The sequence below is a fragment of the Barbatula barbatula genome, assembly GCF_947034865.1.
Source record: "Barbatula barbatula genome assembly, chromosome: 13".
Lineage (NCBI taxonomy): Eukaryota > Metazoa > Chordata > Actinopteri > Cypriniformes > Nemacheilidae > Barbatula > Barbatula barbatula.
Window position 1 is genome coordinate 10,755,912 of NC_136776.1, and position 21,424 is coordinate 10,777,335.

The window sequence follows — 21,424 nt, forward strand, 5'->3', positions numbered from 1 at the left end:
TGATTTGCCAAGGCACATACGTAAGCATCGCAGCATTCATTTATCACGCCGTTCACATTACAGGAAAGCAGAAGTGTGCAGAAGAGGCCCAGCAGATCCTGAAAGTTCTGACTGAGCTCCTTGGACACGAAAACCACGAGGTGAGCAACCAGTTGCTTAATAGCTGAAAACAGGGTGTGATGTTTGAGTCATTGAACAGTGAATACAGTGCCTATGGCAACGTCACCGAAATGAGCCTTTTGTCAACTGTGGTTTAAATTGTTTGACTTGCAAGTGTAATTTCACGCCCCCGTTTTTTAAATGCGTAACGAAGTGTTTGCCATTATATCAAATGCTCAATAACTTCAAAAGCAAATTCATTTAACATTTACATTTAGTCATTTAGCAGACGCTTGTATCCAAAGCGACTTAAAAATAATTCAGGGAGCAATAAGCTCATACAAGAGCCATTGTACAATAGGTGCTAATACAAATACATTACTGTTTAATGATGAACTCATTAATTTATTTAATAATAAATGTTTATTTATTAAAGAATTTTGATATTGAAACTTACTTAAACTGTTAATTCTTTAACTCTACATTGGCAAAAAAATCAAATAAAGAGCCATGGTTAAACATGTACAACACCTACTGTTTATTTCTTTCTTTTTTAATTTACTTCTTTTTTACCCTTTTAATGTTAAAATAATGATTTTAAAATTGTTAAATCTATACTCTTAAGCTATTCCAACTTTAGTTTTATAAAGAACTTCATATGTCGGCACATTGTATTTATCTATTTTTGCATTGAAGCATTTAAATCAATAAAAGATAAGGTCATTCTTGACATTGTATTCATGTACATATGTGTGAGCACAGATCCGGTACTATGTGAACGGAGCTTTGTACAGCATCCTGTCCATACCAGAGATACGAGAGGAGGCGAGAAAGATGGTGTGTATTAAATCACAGTTTTATCTCAGCTCTGCACAGCTTAAATATTATTGTCTGAACATCAGGTCTCAGACTATTGACCGATGATATATACTGTACCTGAGCTGATATGTCCTTATGTTAAGAAATAGTTCTTCTAAACCTCTATGACCTCAAGTTTAAATAGAACATGGGTGAATTTTTATAGAATATCTGGCTGCTCTTTTCCATATAAGTGAAGGCCCGTTCACACAAAGATCTATAGCCTAACTCTAAGCCAGTTTGATGTAGTTTCGCATTTAAAATTTGCGAGTTCTGTAAATTTAAATGCATCTAAGACACTAATTTGACATTTTGTCCACACTGGATGTGGCGCTGCATGACGTGACTAACTCATTAAGAAGAATCAGCTATTCTCTTAAATACTCTTTAATTTCATTTTTAAATAACATGCAAACTCCAGACAAACCTTAGGAGCTCGCAAATCAACCTTTATTGCTATTTACAACTTGAGTTGAGTGTGTGAATGATGACTTTTCTTTTATGGCTGAACAATTCTTTTTACAACCTTACATATACAGTGGCTGTTATAACAGAATATGGATACTGTAGGGTAATAAAGTATTTTGTTGCTGTGTTCAGAGTATGGAGGAAATCTTACAATGTTACACGAAAGATGAGAACCCGGAACTCAACAGACAGATCGAGTTCATCATTAAACAGCTTAACTCAGGTATGATGTTCATGAAGAGTTAATACGTTACCAAATTGAATACATTACTAAATTATATTATTTGAAACCTGAAACCATGTTATATCGCAACACTACTTGTTTATATTATTCTAACCATTTAAAAAAACGATTTCTATAGTTTTTTACAGTCGATTTATAGTTCATTCATGTTATTTTAAGTTCTCTCTGTTTGTTTACTTTGGTTCTACATAGAGGACATCCCTCAGCATCAACTTGACTCGGATGATGAAGAGGATGATGATGATGATGATGATGAGGTAATACGATCTTTTGAGATGATTCTAGCCCGAAGAATTTCTCTGCATGTTGCAGATTCCGTTTGGCTCAAAGATTAATTTACAACCTTTTGAGTTAAGGGCCAAAAATGAACTTGCGTAACATGAATTCCTCGGATGAAGGAATTCTTATTTCAGATGTTCTCTGTGCATTTTAGAAATAGTTGTGGTTGTATGTGTGTATGCTCTTTATAACAGGAAGACGTTATGGAGGCAGACCTTGATAAGGAAGAAGTCCTGCAGCCTCAGCCCAAAGAACTCACTGGGGAGTCTTTACTTACAACAGAGTATTTAGGGGTAAACCAACAGTTGTTATTTGTAATATGACAATAGAAACCCTATCTAGATCAATGATCATGTGTGTTAATGTTTACCACCAAATGTTTGAGGTCAGATTGCGTGTCTGATGTCTAATTTATCAGTAAACTCAATTTGGCCGTCTCAGCCTTGTGTCTGGATATTACTTGGATATGTTTAGCTATGTCTTCAATAAGGACTTCTCTCTCAATTTTTAGATTATGACCAACATGGTAAAGATGAAAAGAAGATCATGTCCTCCATCTCGAAGTATTGATGAGCCCCTGCAGAGGCCGGTTACACCAAGTTCCCACAAAAACACCATGTAAGAACCTTATTTAATGAAGAATATTTACAAATTAAACAACGTCTCAGGTATATTAAAGGAGTAGTTCACCCAAAATGAGATTGAATTCCATTGGTTCTTTCTTGTCTTGTTCCTTGTTGTCATGTATTTCGTCACAAAGCCCAAGAACCAATGAGATTTACTCCCCTTTCATACAGTAATCCTGAAAAATACAGGGAAATGTGTATTTGTTTCTAACATTCTCTATTTTAGGCCAGGAAGACCAATCGTTTCATACCACAATGATATTGAGACAATTTTACTATTGGGATAACATGATATCGATAATGTTGTCACATCCCTTACTGTCAATGCAATGTTACATGCAATTTTTTAATGTTGTGAACCCAGGGCTTGCAGCGTTTTTAGGTGGCTCAATGGCGCGGTTTGCTATTATTACCACCTTCCTTCTATATTTAGTGCCAAATAGGCCTAGATAAGATCTGTTTTTGGGTTGTTGTTATTATGTAGCATAAATTGTTGTTGTTGTTTAAATGACAGATGTCAGGTTTTTATTTATATATTTATCGGTAAATGCACAACATACCAGTTTATGCTAAATATAAGATAAATATAAATCGTCAAATAGTCAAATAAATAAAAGCATGTGTTTAAACTTGTTTGATGCATATTTACAGTACTCAATGCAATGGGAATAACGCATTCTCTGTGAATTGCCTTTTACATGCTCTCTTTTATTCACACTCATGTCCTGCCTTTTTATTTCTCACTAATAACTTCACTGTAGCAGCCCAGTGCATATTTTAAAGATGTGACGGTTTGGAATCAGTAACGGAGCTTTGTTTAACTGTTATGCTGGCCTGGAATTGGTGGCAGAAGAAAGTAGTTCCACATTTCGTTTAAAAACAGGAGGGTTTGGAAGACACCCAAGTGTTGTTTCTGGTTTATCTACACACTTGTGCCGCGGGACTGAACTGTATAAATATCGTCCTCATAGACATGTGATTGGGCTCTATATCAGCATGGCTGTGACTGCCGCCTCTGGCCTAATTATAATCATATAATGTTCATTTGTCTTTTAAAGGTGTTCCAATTGTAACGCATTGCCCCATGTGACTTACATTGTAATAGCTTTATTACAAATGTAAATTGAGGAACATTGCACAGAAAGTCTGTGAAGACTGAGTGTCTATTTCGCAATGTCATATTACATTATAATAAATGTTTAAAGAATTTAGGGATTATGCAAGGTTCTTCCTGAAACCTGTTTTAAGTCTTTGCCTGCCTTGTCATTAGCCGAGGAAAGAAGTCAATAGTTCTGCCTTCAAGTCAAATAATGTGTTAAACAGGATATGTACAACTCGATGCTCAATTTAGGATATATTATTTCTGGATCAGAGATAAGAACGGTTGTAACAATTGCTTGAGTTTGTTGAGCGACTGTCTTTGTTTTGACCTTGAATCTAATATAGATCATGTATATTCTGGTTTATTTGATTTGATTTTAAATATAAACAATTTTTATGAGACTGCAATATAAATTGTACAATATACACAAAAATTTAATTACACAAAAATTTGCTTTAATAAAAACCAACATTTAATTAATTAATTTCATACATTTACGTTTGTAATCCATTGAAATTGAAGTGTATCCACTTATATTTTAGGAATATTGTAAAATTTGTGAATGCGTGTCTGTCTATGCAGAGCTGTTGGGGACGTGGTCTACTCCCTCAGCACCCGGAGAAGTGAAGACAGCCCCGGCCCGTCCCGCTTTAGTTCCCGCCCGCCTACTCGAACTGGCAGCCGACTCAGCACCGCCGAATCCATACGTCAAACCATGGGTACATACAGCATTGATTAACACAATATATGTATCCTTCGTCACAACAAGATAATTCTACTGATTTACTTTTACAATTTTAGAAAGCTGGTCCTTGGCCTTTTCGTAATTTCATTTCAACCTTTTATTGCCCTGTGTCTGCCCTGTTTTTTGAGTCTTTAGGTGGATGATATCATAGTTCCAGCTTTAATGCATGTTCTTCCTCTGAAATTATTTAATTTCCGTTGCTTTTGATCTGGTATGTGTCTTCTGGGCCCTTTGAATTCTGTTTTAGATGCATGAGCTGATGAAACCACTTTCATTTGCTTACCATTGCCTGCAGGCAGGGTTTAGTCCGAGAATGTTACCGTCCAAGTATGATAAAGACGTTTTTTTTGCATGTCCTTTGCATAATCTCACCAAAAGACTGACAAGAGCAAAGTGTTGCCACAAATGTTTCAGTTTTTGAATGATTTGACGTTTTGAAAACCGTGGTGGTAGGCACATTTCATGAATAGTAAAATCAATAAATATATTTTTCATATGGTGTTTTCGTAGCATGTTTGTGTGATGTTTGAATGGAGTATAAAATCCAGATTTGGGGGATTGCCATGGTTTCATATTAACACAAAATAAACATATGCCACAGATTAAGCATGAATAAGCCATCACTCGTAATGGGTAAAGTCAGTTTATGAAAGTCGTGCAACTCGGCACCCATGTTTGCAATGCCTCCAGGCAGCTATTTACATCAAAGCAAGACAACAGGCAGATATTTGTGAACTCGATGGCAAAAAGCTGAATTAAATAACATGTTTCTGATCAATAATTAAACACAAACTTTACCATAACTTTGGTTTGCTAAGCTTTAATTGAACTAAAATCACATTTTTCAAGCGGCCATATTGAGCATTGTATTATTCCCCCTTCATTGTAATGGCAATCTTATTAATATCTATTACACAATTAAACTAATTAAAAAAAGTTGTTTTGCTTAAATTTTTACTGTTTCTTTATGAAGTTTAACTTGCTGAATACAAAAAAGCCCATAATTTTTTAACCTCCTATGTGTAAAGTGTACATTTGATCGTTTTTGTCTTTAAAGACTTATAAATACCAGACGTAGTCACCCATCATCGCTTAATCCCATCTCCCATGTGCTACAGACATTTCTAGAATTTTCTGACAATAATAATTGGAAAATACTTTTTTAAATATGGAAACATTGTTTATTCGCAATTAATGACATAAGCTACAAAAGTGCTATACACTAAAACATTGATGCTACATGAAAATAAATATTACCATAATAATTAGCACCAAGAACAAAAATTTGTTACACTTGTTATCTTTGGTACAGGTGAAGCTTATTTGGGTCCAAATGTTGGTTTGCAATTTTTTTTTGTACAAGAATTTTAGTAATGGGGTAACCATCTTTCCTTAAAGGCATAGTTCACCCAAAAAAATTAATCCTGACATGATTTATTCACTCTCTCGTTGTTCCAAACCTACATTTTTGTTGTATACATTATATTTATGTTTGAGCACACAAGGCAAAACTTTCATATAAAAACTTCAAAAAGGCCTAATTGGAGGTATAATTTCACCACATCTTACAAGATGTTTATTTGACAAGCTTGCTTACAATAGTTCTGTTATACAGTTTAAATCAGAGCATTGCAGGCATTAGAAAATGAATCTTTTTGCTGTCACATAGTTTATTTTGTAAAAAAAAAAATCCCCTTTTGAAACGTTGAGATTGCAGATCTTTCTGGGTTGTTGATGGCCCGTTGACAAATTACCTTGGCACGTAAGGGTGCAACTAAGGTTCATTGTCAATTTTTTTTTTAACCAAAAGAATTAGACACGTTTCTACAGAACATCAGACTTATCGGAGTATTTACATATTTATTAAATTGAGGTGCTCAAAAACTCCTTACCACGTGTGTTTGTGGCCTTATGCAATTCGGTCTTAATTGCATTTATATAATATTTTCATCCTTTTTCATAATTTTCATCTTTTGTTTTTCCCTGCAGTGACTTTTGCTCAAGCTCTTTTATTAGTCATTTTCGACGTGATTGGCAACCATGTGGCACCTCTGTCCTAGAAAGCGCCGCACGTCCCTGCGAAAGCGAGCAGCTCTCGCAGCGTATGTATGTTAATGATGTCAGTCGTGTGCAAGATGCGTGTTTGACATCTGTTCCCTTTTTCTCCATCCAGCCACAGATTCAGAATGCTGGCGCTCCTCGGTGGAGTCGGGGCTTGCAGGATCCCCAGAAAGATGCATCCCTCCGCCAGGCCAGGATGATTCCAATGGCCACTCCTACAGGTGGGTTAGCTGTGTATTAGTTTTTGGGTTTCATTTCAGTGTTGCCCATCTTTGGATCTTTCACCACTGTGTCACTGTGCTAGCAGAAGTTTTAAGGAACCCAGTGTGACATTCCTTGCTCACTGTGGCATGGCACATCTAAAATGTAAAGGTTCAAGGGATCCGGTGTTATCGAGGCGTATATGCTGTAACTTTGCTCTGGAGGGCAGTGAGCTGGAAAGAGACCAAAGGAATTTGGGGGTGGGAGCGAGGCATCGAACCTTGAGTCAGCATTGCCGCTGACATGAGTTTCAAACAGCTGCTAAACAAAGGGCTGATTCAAGTCCCTTCCCTCCCAAAATCCCCATCTGATTCCTATAGCCCTATGAATGTTATGAACGTTTGAACACGTATTGTCCACATTCTTCTGTATTATACTGCCATCTAATCGAGTAAATGTTGAAATCTTCATCTGTTACTATAGATCATTTGGTAGAGCATTGCGTTAGCAGTGCAAAGGTCATGGGTTTGATTCCCAACCAACACACATACTTTTAAAATGTGTATATTCAATGTTCTGTAAATTGCTTTGGATAAAAGTGAACATTTACATATATGGATTTGGCAGACAAAGTGTCTTATTTTTAAGAGCTAAAATGTGCACTACGCATGTGTGTGAAAACAAGCATATTTATCCGTGAATGCTTCATATTGTCACATTATATTCCCAAAATTGCCAAAACAAGTGTAGTATGCATTGCGTTTTCCTTGTGTTTCCTGGGAATCGAGCCCGTTACGTTTTGGCAAAGCAACCATTTGAGTAACACAAACACTTGAATTCTGAGCAAGTCACACTGCTTTTTGGTTTATAGTTACCTACTGTACCTCAATAATAACGCTAATAAAGCTGCTATAAATGCTACACTATTAAATGTTCTGAAGCAGGTTGCCAGTAACTTACTGTAGAATGAATTTACAATTTTGCTTTAAACATAAGGTCTATATTATATAGTATATTATAAAAATATAAGAGTCTCTTCTAGCTCATTTTGAATCTCAAACGTCAAAGGCCAGGTTTCGCAGACAAGGCTAAACTTAACCCAGGACTATAACTTAGTTAAATTAGGATCCCTTTCATAAAAATACATTGGGAAATGAAACATTACTGGTGTGCATCTTGAAACAAAACAATGGCACAGATATATTTTATGTTATTTTTACTTAAGACCGCTCAAAACATTGATTTTAGTCTGGGACTAACCTTAAGCTTTGTCTTTGAAACCAGGGGCCTGTACCATGAATGTAGCTGAACAAACTCAGGGTTACAGGATTAGTTTTGGGTTGACAAAACCAAACCAACGTGATCAAGCTTTGTTGGTACCATGAAGCAGCTCATGGAGTTTCTTTGTCAACTCAAGCTTTGATCCTGAAGCTAAGATTAGTTTGCATGGCTAAACCAATCGCATTATAAATGGATAAAGCGATTTCCACAATATGAACACAAAATTGAATTTCAGCCATGGAGTGATATGTTTCTGCTGTCTACGCAAGAGAGAAGTGTTTCAGAAACACTGCTGATTGAGTTAATGTTAAATTAAACGACTATATAGTACACACATTTACTGTAGTGCTGTAGGCCTACGGCAAACAGGATCCGCGGGGTCCTCGGTGGAACTACAAGGGGTCCGTGTCCTTGCGGGCAACTTTTTTTATGTAAGGCATGGGTACAGAAATATTACAACAAAGTTCATTGAAGCTCCCGCATATTGCAATTTTAACCTGCGTGCGGACAAAAAACATCCATTCAGGCAGCAGAAGCAAGAAAGTTAACCTTACATCTGCTTCATCATTTCCCTTCCGAGTACACATGAGAGGAGTCGCGTGCACATAAAGTTCATTCTCATATATTTCTGAACTTACAAATTTGTTAAAGCTGTAAACGGCTATTTTGACACTGACAGGCAAATGACACCACACCGCGTCTGCATTGTAAACTCTGACATCTTACGTGTTTAAAATCAATGAAACATGCACCGTGTACTGATGGTTCATGTCAAACAAGTTACCCAAAAAATAACGCGGACTGGTTGCATGTTGGTCTCCTTTTAGTCTGATATGATGCTCTGCAGAAAAAAACTAGTTTATTTTTTTGCAGAAAGACAACGGAGCTCAGAATTATAAAATAGCGGTGTGTTCTGCAACACAGAGAAGCGGAAGAAAATATAAGAATTACACTTAATAAAACGGCCTGCTTTTACAACAGAATACATAAGCCTTTACATTTAATAGACTTTGCGCCATTAACCAGGGTCAGTCTTTTCATTGAAGCCTTAATAAAAACTACGGTTGAGGACAAAGAAAAATGTTCTTATACAGTGAAACTGAACGTGTTCCTAGATGTTCTGCACCACAGACAAGAATGTAAAAAATCCAATGCAAATACATGTGATACAATAAAAGTGGAATATAAGTAAGTATATTGAATCTCATATGAGTGTAAGGGAAAGCCAGCAAATCTGTAAAATCTGATTTTACCTTTATAGTTGTAGTGATAGTCATTACGGTAATCATTGCACGTTATGTACTGCCCGCTTAAGACGGGGACTACGGTAGTAGTACGGGGTTCATCCGTAATGCCATGGCCTGTGAAATGTTAATAAAGACGACTACGAGTTAACACAGACGTGCGTGTGTATGGTCCTTATTCCTACGAGTGCCATCCTAACATTACAATAGTAACCAATATTTGATTTTATATTTTTATTTTATTAAACAGTATAAAAAATAACTAGACATTCTAACACGCACTGTGAGTCAATTACGTCACCTATATGTTTCATGGCTCACAGCTGATTGGTCAAACTTCAGTCTGAGATCTTGAACCCAGAACATAGCCTGCCCCGGAGCAGGTTAGCCGTGCAGCGTAAGATACCATGGCGACGAACACCGATTAAAGCCGAGCTACTTTCATGGTACATAAAACCCAGGGTTGGCACAAACTAAACCGAAACATAGCTGGCTAGCCACCTAAACCAGCTTCATGGTACAGGCCCCAGGCAAAAGTGTTTAAATTCTAATGAAAGTAACAGAATTTAAAAACAGTACTAATAGGAAAGTAGTAATTAAATCTACAGTAAATTACTGGTTATTTACAAGATTAAAAGGCAATAACATGCAGTAGGGTACTTAAATATTTTTGAACGTATAATTAAGTAATGTTTGGTATAATTTCGGCAGTTAATGTTTTGCACAGAACGTAACCGAATCAACAGAAATGTTAAAGCATCCTAAAGTACTATTTACATGCACATATGCATTCGACAGATGCTTTCATCCAAAGCAAATAATGATTTCAGTGGCGGTTATAAGGCCCAAGCGTGACTTCCGGTAATCTATAACTGGCGAGCAGTTTAATTTAATTCAATTCAATTTAATACAATTAATATACAATAAAATATTCATAGAAATTATCAGTGTCATGATTCTGCATTCTCTTGTCTTGATTTTCTGGTCTAGGGGCAGAATCATGACAGACCCACATGTTTTATGTGGAGAGAAACATATTATTGTCAATCAGGACATAATATGGGTTCTCTCCAGTCTCGTCATTTGGCCCCGCCCCTCTCGTTTCTAGTATAGCTTTCCTCCTGTGTCTCATTACCCACACCTGCCCATCGTTATCTCCTTTGTTAGTCTCCCTATTTAATACCCTCTTGTCTATTGTCTTGTGCTCGTTTGTTCTCGTACCTTGTGGTAACGGCTCTGTGTAACTGCTCTATTGAGGATTTGTCCCTACGCGGTATCCCAGCGTTAGCGTCCTTTTGGTTACAGCTGGTTACCCGCCGTTCCTGTTTTTGCTGCCTTTGTTACCCCCTGTATTTTACCCCCTCATGGGTTTTTGTTTTCTGTTTTACTTTATTAAAAACTGTTACCCCGTATTGCTGCCTGCGCTTGTGTTCTTCTCTCACCTACCTGTTTCGTGATAGAACAAACGAGCCAAAACAGAACCCAGCGGCAGCATGGACACTGACCGGTCTAGCTTGGCCCGCCGCCTCTGCAGCCTTTGCCAGGGAAGTGAGACTGTGGATGATTATGTGGAGAGGTTCCTGGACATCGCAGGACAGGGCTTCTTCGGGGAGGAGGAGCTGGCAGTGCTGTTTAACAACAGTCTCAGAGAGCCACTCTCTCGCTTGGAGATGAGGGCGATGAGGCCGTTGGATTTCGACGCTATGTGTGATGCTGCCACAGGTCGTTTGTGGTCCACGACCTCATCGAACTCCTTTTACTCATCTCCGCTGGTTGCGATACCCAAGAGTGGTCCTCTGCAGATCAGGAATGTGGGCATCGCCACGCACCACTCACCAACCCCTGCAGTCTCGCCACAATCGCCCAGTCTCACTGACAAGCGAGAGAGACGGGAATCCTGGGGGTCCTCGTTTGAGGCCTCCAATCCCGAGCCGCTCATCCCATTCTCTTCGTTCCTGCAGCCGGCTACCAGGCGGGTGGCTCGGCTGAAGAAGAGGCAACGGAGGGCGTCTCGGAGGGCGTCTCGGAGGGCGTCTCGGAGGGCCCTCGTTTGGGGGTCCTCGTTTGAGGCCTCCAATCCCGAGCCGCTCATCCCATTCTCTTCGTTCCTGCAGCCGGCTACCAGGCGGGTGGCTCGGCTGAAGAAGAGGCAACGGAGGGCGTCTCGGAGGGCGTCTCGGAGGGCGTCTCGGAGGGCGTCTCGGAGGGCGTCTCGGAGGGCGTCTCGGAGGGCGTCTCGGAGGGCGTCTCGGAGGGCGTCTCGGAGGGCGGTCACGAGTCCGGTGGTCACGAGTCCGGTGGTCCCGAGTCCGGTGGTCCCGAGTCCGGTGGTCCCGAGTCCGGTGGTCCCGAGTCCGGTGGTCCCGAGTCCGGTGGTCCCGAGTCCGGTGGTCCCGAGTCCGGTGGTCCCGAGTCCGGTGGTCCCGAGTCCGGTGGTCCCTCCTGCACCCAGTCCTGCCCAGCCGGCCTTGCAGCCGGCCTTCCAACATATTATTGTCAATCAGGACATAATATGCGTTCTCTCCTGTCTCGTCATTTGGCCCCGCCCCTCTCGTTTCTAGTATAGCTTTCCTCCTCTGTCTCATTACCCACACCTGCCCATCATTATCTCCTTTGTTAGTCTCCCTATATAATACCCTCTTGTCTATTGTCTTGTGCTCGTTTGTTCTCGTACCTCTTGTACTTTGTGGTAACGGTATGCGCTGTGTAACTGTTCTATTGAGGATTTGTCCCTACGCTGTGTCCCAGCGTTAGCTTCCTTTTGGTTACAGCTAGTTACCCGCCGTGAGTTTTTCGTTCTTGTTTTTGCTGCCATTGTTACCCCCTGTACTTACCCCCTCGTGGGTTTTTGTTTTCTGTTTTACTTTATTAAAATCTGTTACTCTGTATTGCTGCCTGCACTTGGGTTCTTCTCTCACCTACCTGTTTCGTGATAATCAGTATGTGTGTTCTCTGGGAATTAGACTGAATTCCCTGATCAGCACACTGTTTCGCCAAAATGGTGTCATTCAGGAGCTTTTTGTAATCCAACATCTCATAAATATAGCGGGCAATTCTCACTATTAACTAGTTGTTATTAGCATGCCTATTATGGGCATATTGACTGTTTAGTAGTACTTCTGAAGCACATATTCTGCATGACCATATTCTACATCCCTGATCCTACCCAATACCTAAACAACTACTCTACTTACTTTTAATAAACAACAAATTAAGAGTTTATTGGGGGAAGGTTGTAGTTAATGGTTTGTTAATAGCGAGAATACTAATATACTGAAGTGTGACAAAAATTCTTTATTCTTGATTCTTTGTTTATTGGTATTATAAATATCCAATATTTGATTTATTTCAAAGCTATTTGGAATTTATATACTATAGTATTAAAAGATAAAGTTATTGTAACCTATCATTAATCGCGATAGTCACGAAACTCAAGAATGATCAGTATAACAATAACGCATCAACGATGGCGTTACATTTATTATAAGATGCAGTTTTACACTTTAAATGTAGTCCTTGAGATTTAAATGGTTTAGTGTTTTGTCATTCATTGGCTGTAAAATAAATCACTCTTTAAGTAAGCAGTGTCAATAGTCTGATGCAGCGTTACGATGGTGGAATGAATGTTTTATAAAGGGAGTAGAGAACAATGAAAGACAAACGTAAAATGCTAACTTTTGAGTCTGCTAGTAAAAACGAACACATTTTACATGTAAATTTTCTGCTTTCTAGTGGGCAGCGCATCGGGTTTTCAAGCCGGCCAAAGATTTCTCGCACTCCTGACAGTGACGCAGGCAGTTCTGGCCGGTCCCGTCTCCCAATGCTGGCCCCTCAGTTCTCCAACAGTGAGCCCCAGCAGAGCAACAGCAGGCCCGGATCGGCCGGGGGCTCGGGTGGGCGGCCAAGCCAACTTAGTGAGTATCATTTCAATCAATCCACCAAAATACACTTTTTGTGCGTGTGTTTTTCCCATCTATGGAATCGAACACCACTCACCCATGTTTATTTTATCTTTATCAAAAAAATGTGATGGTAGTTTAATGGCAAGTCAACATACGTATGTACAGTTGTACACACGGTGTTGTTACATATTTTTACTTTCATGTGTACTGTATGTTACGTCTGTTACTTTATTAAAGAAAACAGTCACTTGTGGAATATTTCAGCTCAAACGACAACATTTTTGACAACAAGGTCGATTACAGCAAAAAAATACTCATCCTTTTTTATTAAAAAGACCACATAAGTAAATAGGCGTAACAACATTAACAAGATTTAACAACAATGAATGATAATAACACAATGAATACAACATTAAATAAAAAAAATCTGATACTACGGCTAAAGAAATAGCAAAACAAATAGAACACAGGCTGTCTGTTTCTCTTGACATTCAACTCTCAAATAAAATGTGAACAATGTACAGCTTTGTAGACTGGACTGTACAAACTGTACGTATATGTTCTATCCCCTAAACCTTCATCACACCTTCATCACCATTAAATATGCATCATTTAGTTTGTTTAATACTCAGTTTGAGTTGTGAGGATGTACACACACAGGTAACTTTTAAGAAACACCCTCTTACGATGCTTTACGTGACATCTTTCAGTTGCTGAAGTATTTCTTTCATTTGCATCAAGTCACTTTATATTTGCAAGTCAAATATTTAGATTTTTTTAAAATAAGAAACCCGATTTATGACAAAGAGATATGACCCAGATGCCCAACAACAGGAAAAATACATCAAATTGTTTATTTTAAGAATCCCGTCCCTGGTGCTCAGCTGCAGCTCTGCCTCGGTTGAACTTTACACACCAAACACACATTTTTAAGCCAGAGTTTCAAACAAAACGTTAACACTAACACATAGTTATTAGCATTGCTATTCAGATAATAATCTTGATATAAGCTCAATAAAAGTCTCTCATGGCAATTCCTAACAATATATGCAGTGCTTGAATTGAAGGGGGGCTGGGGTTGAACCGGGATAGCCCTTAAAGCATTAAGAAGTAGAAAATAGACTTAGGGTGTCCCTCAGATATTTTTATTTGAGTAAAAATTATAATAACATATGTTATTAAATTCATGCAATGGATACGGTAAATTTTTTAAATTAATTATTTACAATCACCATGGCCTGGATTTTATGTCTCTATCAATTTAAACATAAAAAAACGCTAAGCGCAGGACATCGTTGACATGGCGGCTTCATTGGCGTCGCTCTGGTGAAGTGAACTTCACCTAAAAAATGGAGAATTATAAACCTCCACTCGCAGTCGGGAAGAGGGAGCTTCTACTTTTTTAAGGGGTAATTTTCTCTTTCTCTATTTCTTTCCACCATATTTTTCATCTCCATGTCGGGGCTTTTGTATTCCTTGCGTAAAATATTATTAGGCCTGGTTCTTATGTGCTAGAGATCTCGATGAAGATTAGTGACAGATTTTTTTAAATTATAAACGGAGTGCTTGTTGTGCGGGTTCTGTGGTATATTTAATCCATTCAGAATGTGATAAAACTAGTTTTTCATCCTGCTAAAACCAACGTCCACAAACACGCCAAGTTTCGGAAATTATATCTGCATATAAATGCGGGATTCACTCTGGAAATAGCAATGCTTGACATATTGATAGCCATAGTTAGTTCACGAATAAAGCAGAATTTTTGACTGAAATGTCAAGTCAGCTTTTTTTATATAGCGCTTTTTACAATTTTCATGGTTACAAAGCAGCTGTACAAGAAAACATTGACTATAAGCAAAACATAAAAGGTAATGCAAGTCAAAACACAGGTCAAATATCAGACACACTATAAATTCCTATATCCAGTGTTAATTAAATAAGACTATAAAATGTCCCTTGCCGCCACTGTAACTATGTTAACTGCACTGAAATCGTTGACGTCTGTTAAACGTCTGCTAAAGATCTGGAGATCTGGAAACATCTGCTGCGTAAAAACATCTGCGAAACATCTTAGAAAGAGCTGTTGTTCATCCATTCCAAATCATAAACAATCTTCTAGAGGTCTATATGACGTCTGACAGCAGACATCTCCCAGACGTATAGCAGATGAGCAAACTATGTATCGTAGATGTCTTGTAGATGTAAATGCAGACGTCAAATAGACATAAGCCAGATGTATGTGTGCTATCGAGGCAGTGTTTTTTAGGGAAAATAGTAAATACTGGTAAATAATAATGCTAGAATTATTCTGTTGGACGTACACTACTGTTCAAGTCATTTCTGTTCACCAAGCCTGCATTGATTTGATCCAAAAGGAAGCCTGTTCTTTTATGTAAGCCTGTTTTAAAAAAAAGAGTATATAGTTATGCATATTTTGATCAAATATATTGTGTATTTTGTATAAATTGTATAATTCGAGACTTTCCCCCACCCCCACCAAAAAAGGTCCTATGGTGGGGACTTGACTCAATCCGAGCACTGAATACATGACTTATATTTCAATTTTTTAACATTTACATTTTTATTCATTTGGCAGACGTTTTTATCCATAGCGACTTACATTGCATTTTTCCTATAAATTTGTTTCCATATTTGTGCAATCCCCTGTGATCGAACCAATGCACTTGCCGCTGAGCTAATATATGAATTAGCCTCTTTGTAAGATAGGTACACATTTTTGTGAGGCAGAAAACAGGATATTGTTTCATTACAGTGGTATAGCAGTCGAGAGCACATTTTCCTTCTCTCCTCACCATTGTTTGCCTGAGCTAGTCTTTAATTGTTTTTTCAACATTGTTTGTAAATCTTTCTGTTCGTCATAAAACTGATTGTGCTCGTACCTTTCTAAAAACAGATCTGAACAAAGAAAAAAGGTTTCATGGCAATCTTGTCGTTGTTCCCATAGTGTTTGATTTCAGAAGGAAAGGATTGAGTTACAGAAGCCGGTAGCCGGTTAAGCTCTGATAAACCCTCTGATCCACTGTCCGACACAGAGCACAAACCTATTAAAGCTCTTTTACCCGTAGCCATAATTCTACATGGCTGTCCAGTTTATCATATTGTTTTGGTTTATGACCAATTTAGTATGGATGTCAAAAGCGGTGAAAAAAAGACAGTTCTACTTTTAGTCTATAGTGCACAGCATGTTTTGTTCATTGTACATTTCAATTGGACTTTCCGATAACACTTTACTTAAAGCCTTTATGTATAATGCATTATAAAGGGATGTTAAAGGGTATGATGCATTATAATTGTTCATAATGTTTTGTAATACACTAAATGTTGTTGTAAAGAATTATAACCAAATAAATAATAATAATAATAATTGATAAGTATTATAATGTATTAAATGTAGTTACAAATATCCATGAGCCTTGTCAAATACAAGGCATTTTAAGGTGCATTACAAGGCATTTAAACTACCTTTATAGTGCATTATACATAAGTGATTTAAGTAAAGTGTTACGATTTCCATTTATGTTCAAAAGATCATATACTGTTTATCTATCTAAATTGCCATTGGCCAATATTTTATTACAACCCTTTATGCATCTGTTATCATCCAAATAAGGACAACTTACTTTAAAAAAAGAATGCTTTCCCTTTGTGCTTTGATAACAGTTACATGAGGAATTAAAGTTAACATTTTTTAAGTAAAATGGAGAGCTTTATTATTTTAAATGATGGATTAGGATTGAACAACCAGACAGAGAAAAAGGACATAGATTGTATAAATGTAAATATAAAAGATAAGATTTGGTACAGAAACACTTCAATGCGTCTGGTTATTGACGCGTACGTTTTTATTGGAACATCTGTCAAACAAGAGGAACAACAGCTGCGGAACACCCAAGCCTGGTATCTTTATAAGCTGGTGTGTCCTGCAGAGGAACGAATGTCTTTATATATGAAAGGAAGGACACTAGCCATTCATGAAATGGACAGTTAAACTCCCGGATAGCCTTTTCACCTGCTTATAGCTACCCGAGTTTGGTGTGGTATGATTACTTGACATGTTTGAAATCTTTTGGTAAAGTTAAGTGCTATATTGTAAATGGGTAAATTAACTGTATTGACCCAGGCAATGTTACGTTGTTCAGGTCTCTTGTATCACTCCAAACTCTCTAAAATTATTTCAACTCTTGACCTTTTTTTATTGCTTAACATTTCACTTATTATTTATTATCAATAATCTGCTGGTTATCGTTGCACCAAAAACTCTTCAAGGTGACCTTAATATACAGACTCCTCTGTACTAGGATCATATCTTGTTGTTTAGGAACAGACATTGTCAATATTTTCTATCGTAGACTGAATTACGTATATTTGATCTTTTGTTGCGAGTACTATCACTGTATGTCTTTGTTTCACTGTAAAAACTATTCAGGCCTGAACAATTGTTGTAGTCAATGGTTACATCCAAATTCTTCTTATGGCCCACTTGCAAATGATTACTTGTGACTACTTGTTCCTTACATTTACAAATGTCCACTGTGCCAATGGAAAAATGTATATCTAACCAGTCACTACGAAAGTATGAGGTGAGGCCTGATTTTTTACAGTGTTCTCTGTAGTGCTTTATTGGAAATCGAACTTTATTTCTCATCTCATAAAACATGTTATGTAAGGTCTGTTTTTCTAACCTGATTCTCTCAGATACAGTATGAGATGAAATCAGATTCATCCTCAGTGTCTGTGTTGTATTTGCCACTGCTTCCTGTTGATGCATTACTGTAAAGTCAATTATCCACTGTAATGCATACATCACGTGTCATTAGGTTTACCGTACTTCCTGTTCTGATTGAGTCATCGTTTTATCTTACTGACCATCATTTTGTGAAGAAGTGCACTTATTATGTCTGTTCTGACCACAATCTTGTCAGTTCGTCAAAATAAACTGTACTACTGGAGATCAATGCTGTAGCGAATTTCACTAAACTTCTTAGGAACATATATGGATCATATTTCATTTCATTTTTTTGCATCAGTAGACATGTTTATTAATTCAATGTAAAAATGTAATCATTTAAACAGTATAAATACTAATACTGATATCTCTTAAATAGTTATGTGAAAAACGTTACTTTTTTCCAATAACAAGCAACATAGACCGCATAAATTAGTGATATTTGTCATTTAGGCCTACCTTTGTTAAATCACATTTATGAAAAAGGTGCTATTCCTTTTTTTGTAGTAAAAAGTACTAAAAAACATCCTAAATAAATATATTTATTTAAATCTGTCACTTGTGTATATATAAAAATGTATAAAAAGAGTTTGTATAAAAAGTTTGTCTTTAACCTTCATTAAAAAGAAATAGGTTAACCATTAAAAAAATAAGTGACCCAAACTGTTAATAATAATAATGGTTTTTTTGCACTTCGCAGGCAGTCAGTCGAACAGGAAGTGAAGACTGAATTTTTCAGCAAGTTAGGCCGGTCGGCAGAGGAGCATCCAGCTTCCTGTAACAGCATCCAGAGATCTCATCGGGGCCGTGTGCCTGGTGGAACAAAGCTCAGGATTGTCGCTTCTAAAGGCCTTTCAACCCCCCTTTCTGTAACACAACACGCTTCAGCAATAATCACAAGTACTTTTGTTACCTCACAAGCGTCCGAACGCCTGCCGCTCCGCTCCTGCTTTGTTCCTCTTGAACCAGGATCACTCTCGCCTTGAAGAGGAAGATTTACAAAAGAAATGAAGGCTGTGGTCCATAAACTTGATTGTGTAATACATCAGAATGTTGTGTTCTGTATTGTAGATTTCTGTTTTTGTGTTGTTGTAGCTTTCGTGTGGTTTCGATTGATGTTTAACCCCTTTATATTAAAGTGAAACATTAATAAGTTTGTTTTGCATGATGTGACCAGAAACACAGGTTCCTACTTGGGACCTTTTCTGTAGTTTATTTTACGATTTGGTTTTGTTTAAAAAGGTGTTGCTACTTATGAATTGTGAATATTTTTGCATACGAAATACAAATCATTTTACATACAAATGTTGCTGTTTTTATTTACAAAGATTGTCTAACCATCCTAAAATGAAGGCCACATAAAATGCGTTCTTTCAATATAATTCCCAGGAACAACTGTATCTTAAATCTGAGTATGAATATGACTATAATATACAAATATTAAGCTCTTATAGATATTAGACATATCTGATATTATCAACTTTAACATATTTTAAGATATGTTAGGGCAAATTATTTTCAGGTAAGGACAGCTCAACATTTTAGTCTTTGACTAACCTGAAGCCTCGTCTGTGAAACCGTTAAAAAGTGTTATATATTGTTTATGCTTTTAAAGACATGTTTCTCTGAATTTTCCAAATACCTTCATATGTCTGTGAAACTTTGAATTGTTTGCTCTGCCCTATTGGGACATACTCTTATATAACACTTCGCTTTGAAGACTTTTCGTTATATTTTGATCTAAACTATCAGGCTATAGCAGATGAGATCTTGTGTCCTGCTGTGTGTCACGTCCTTCCCCCGCCGGCCTGAACATCTGCACATTTGTACACGCAAGCAACCGCATACACACAAGATACCCCAGCTGAACGCTGTTGAAATCTCTGTATTGTTTCACTCTTGTAGTTTGATTACAGGTATTGTGTTACCTAATTGTCTCAGATATCCAAGTGTGGTGAGCGTGAGTTTAGGGAAAATACCACAACAAAGCGATGGCATTAATGTTGAATAAATGTTGAGCTTGGATGTCATTTCTACTAATAAAACTGTTTCCGTCTCTTATCCTGTTCTCTAAAAGTATTGTCGAAAAATGAAGCAGTAGGTGCATTTCAGCTCAGTTCATGCAGTAGGTGAACTCAGATTGTGTAAAATTCGTAAACATAAAGCAACTTCTAATGACTTCTAGCAACACTAATGGGAATTCATAACTTTTTCATGAGGTGGCTAATGCATAAGAATTTGTATTATGTCATTTGTATGTGCAAATTCATTTCAACCTCGTAAAATAGTCACGATTTCCAGTGCGATCAGCCCGAGTTACAATAGTGTATTAGAAAGACAACACAAATTGTAAACACGTAAAACTAGATTGAAGTAACAAAATTTTTTATTTGGACAATTTCTTGTGGTACTATCCAACAATGGACACCGGGCAAATGATGACATCGACACAGAATCTCTAGCTTCCTGGATGGTCCCCTACAAAAACGTAAAAAAAACAACTCATGAAAAACAGGAATGATTTAATCTAACTTCTGCTGTTTCCAACAATACTTTTTTCCTTTCGTTCTCTCTTCATATCCTGCCGTATTCAAGCTGTCATGGTCTGTCCATGTGCATCCTGTGGTTCAAGGGGGATTTTTCCTGTTCCCTAACTTTGGCCTGAATGGAAACCACATTTGGACCATAATGCTCTTGGCACCGTACATCTCTTGGCAGAATATGGACACGAGTGTGGCCTACAGATTAAGACTTCCAATCTGATCTGTGGCCTCTTGGGAATGATGATATCCACAGGAAACTATTGGAAAGCGTGTTATTTGTTGTTAACAACAGATGAATCTGAGCTTGTTTTCACAGCTAGTAATATATATATCAAGGAGGTTGTAAAGTTACAGAACAGGAGATGTCAAGTTAGTTGAAGGATGGCAGTATCCTTCTAGCGGAAACGGTCCCACTTATGGAACGCTGTGCTCTTTGGAACAGAATTCCTGGTGAGGTTGGACGTCCGCAGGGGTTGAGATCTCTTGACATGTTTTGATGGCTCAAGCTGAGCTGTTTTGTGTTTGGCCTGACGGAGAACCAAACATCTGAATCCTCTGCTGTGCGATACCTTCCATTTCCCGGTTTCCAACAGGCTATAACCCTATGCCTAGATGTTCAAAACAAAGCAGCTGAATACTTCAACATTATGTTTATAGCGTTTATACAAAACCTAAAACTATAATTGTTATCTCAAGCAAATGTTTCAAAATGAAAGTGACAGTCCAAGTGTGCCGACTGGCCATTGCTTATGTCAGTCAGTGCCCACTCGGGAAACATCAGAGGAAAGCGTCCTCTATGTTGTATTAGCACAAAAGTGAAAAATGCTCTTATCTTCTTCCTTTGTGGAGCACAGACCATAGACAGCTCATATCAAATGGGCTCAGATGTCTTACAGTGTTATCAGTCTTACAGTGTCTATCACGTACCACAATTCAGTGTGTGGTGTCTAAAACCAAGCAACAAATGTTTGGTTGGACAACAAATACACAGGCATTTCTATGGGTACTATGGAACTGGTTTTAT

The 21,424-nt window shown here is 37.7% G+C and overlaps 1 protein-coding gene across 4 annotated transcripts in view; it reads left to right on the forward strand.

The window, feature by feature from the left end:
- armc9 (armadillo repeat containing 9) overlaps positions 1-19,916 on the forward strand; it is a 35,433-nt gene extending 15,517 nt beyond the window's left edge. For 3 of the 4 annotated variants that reach the window (XM_079470860.1, XM_079470861.1, XM_079470858.1), the window contains 10 exons: positions 64-140; positions 862-936; positions 1,558-1,648; positions 1,862-1,926; positions 2,143-2,241; positions 2,460-2,566; positions 4,259-4,395; positions 6,595-6,703; positions 12,941-13,122; positions 18,558-19,160. In XM_079470860.1, the coding sequence (XP_079326986.1) occupies positions 64-140; positions 862-936; positions 1,558-1,648; positions 1,862-1,926; positions 2,143-2,241; positions 2,460-2,566; positions 4,259-4,395; positions 6,595-6,703; positions 12,941-13,122; positions 18,558-18,580 (965 nt within the window). In that variant the 3' untranslated portion in view covers positions 18,581-19,160. Of the gene's footprint in view, positions 1-63; positions 141-861; positions 937-1,557; positions 1,649-1,861; positions 1,927-2,142; positions 2,242-2,459; positions 2,567-4,258; positions 4,396-6,594; positions 6,704-12,940; positions 13,123-18,557 lie in introns of all 4 variants that reach the window. The other variant, XM_079470859.1, reaches the window with a different exon arrangement.
- Positions 19,917-21,424: the final 1,508 nt, after the last annotated feature.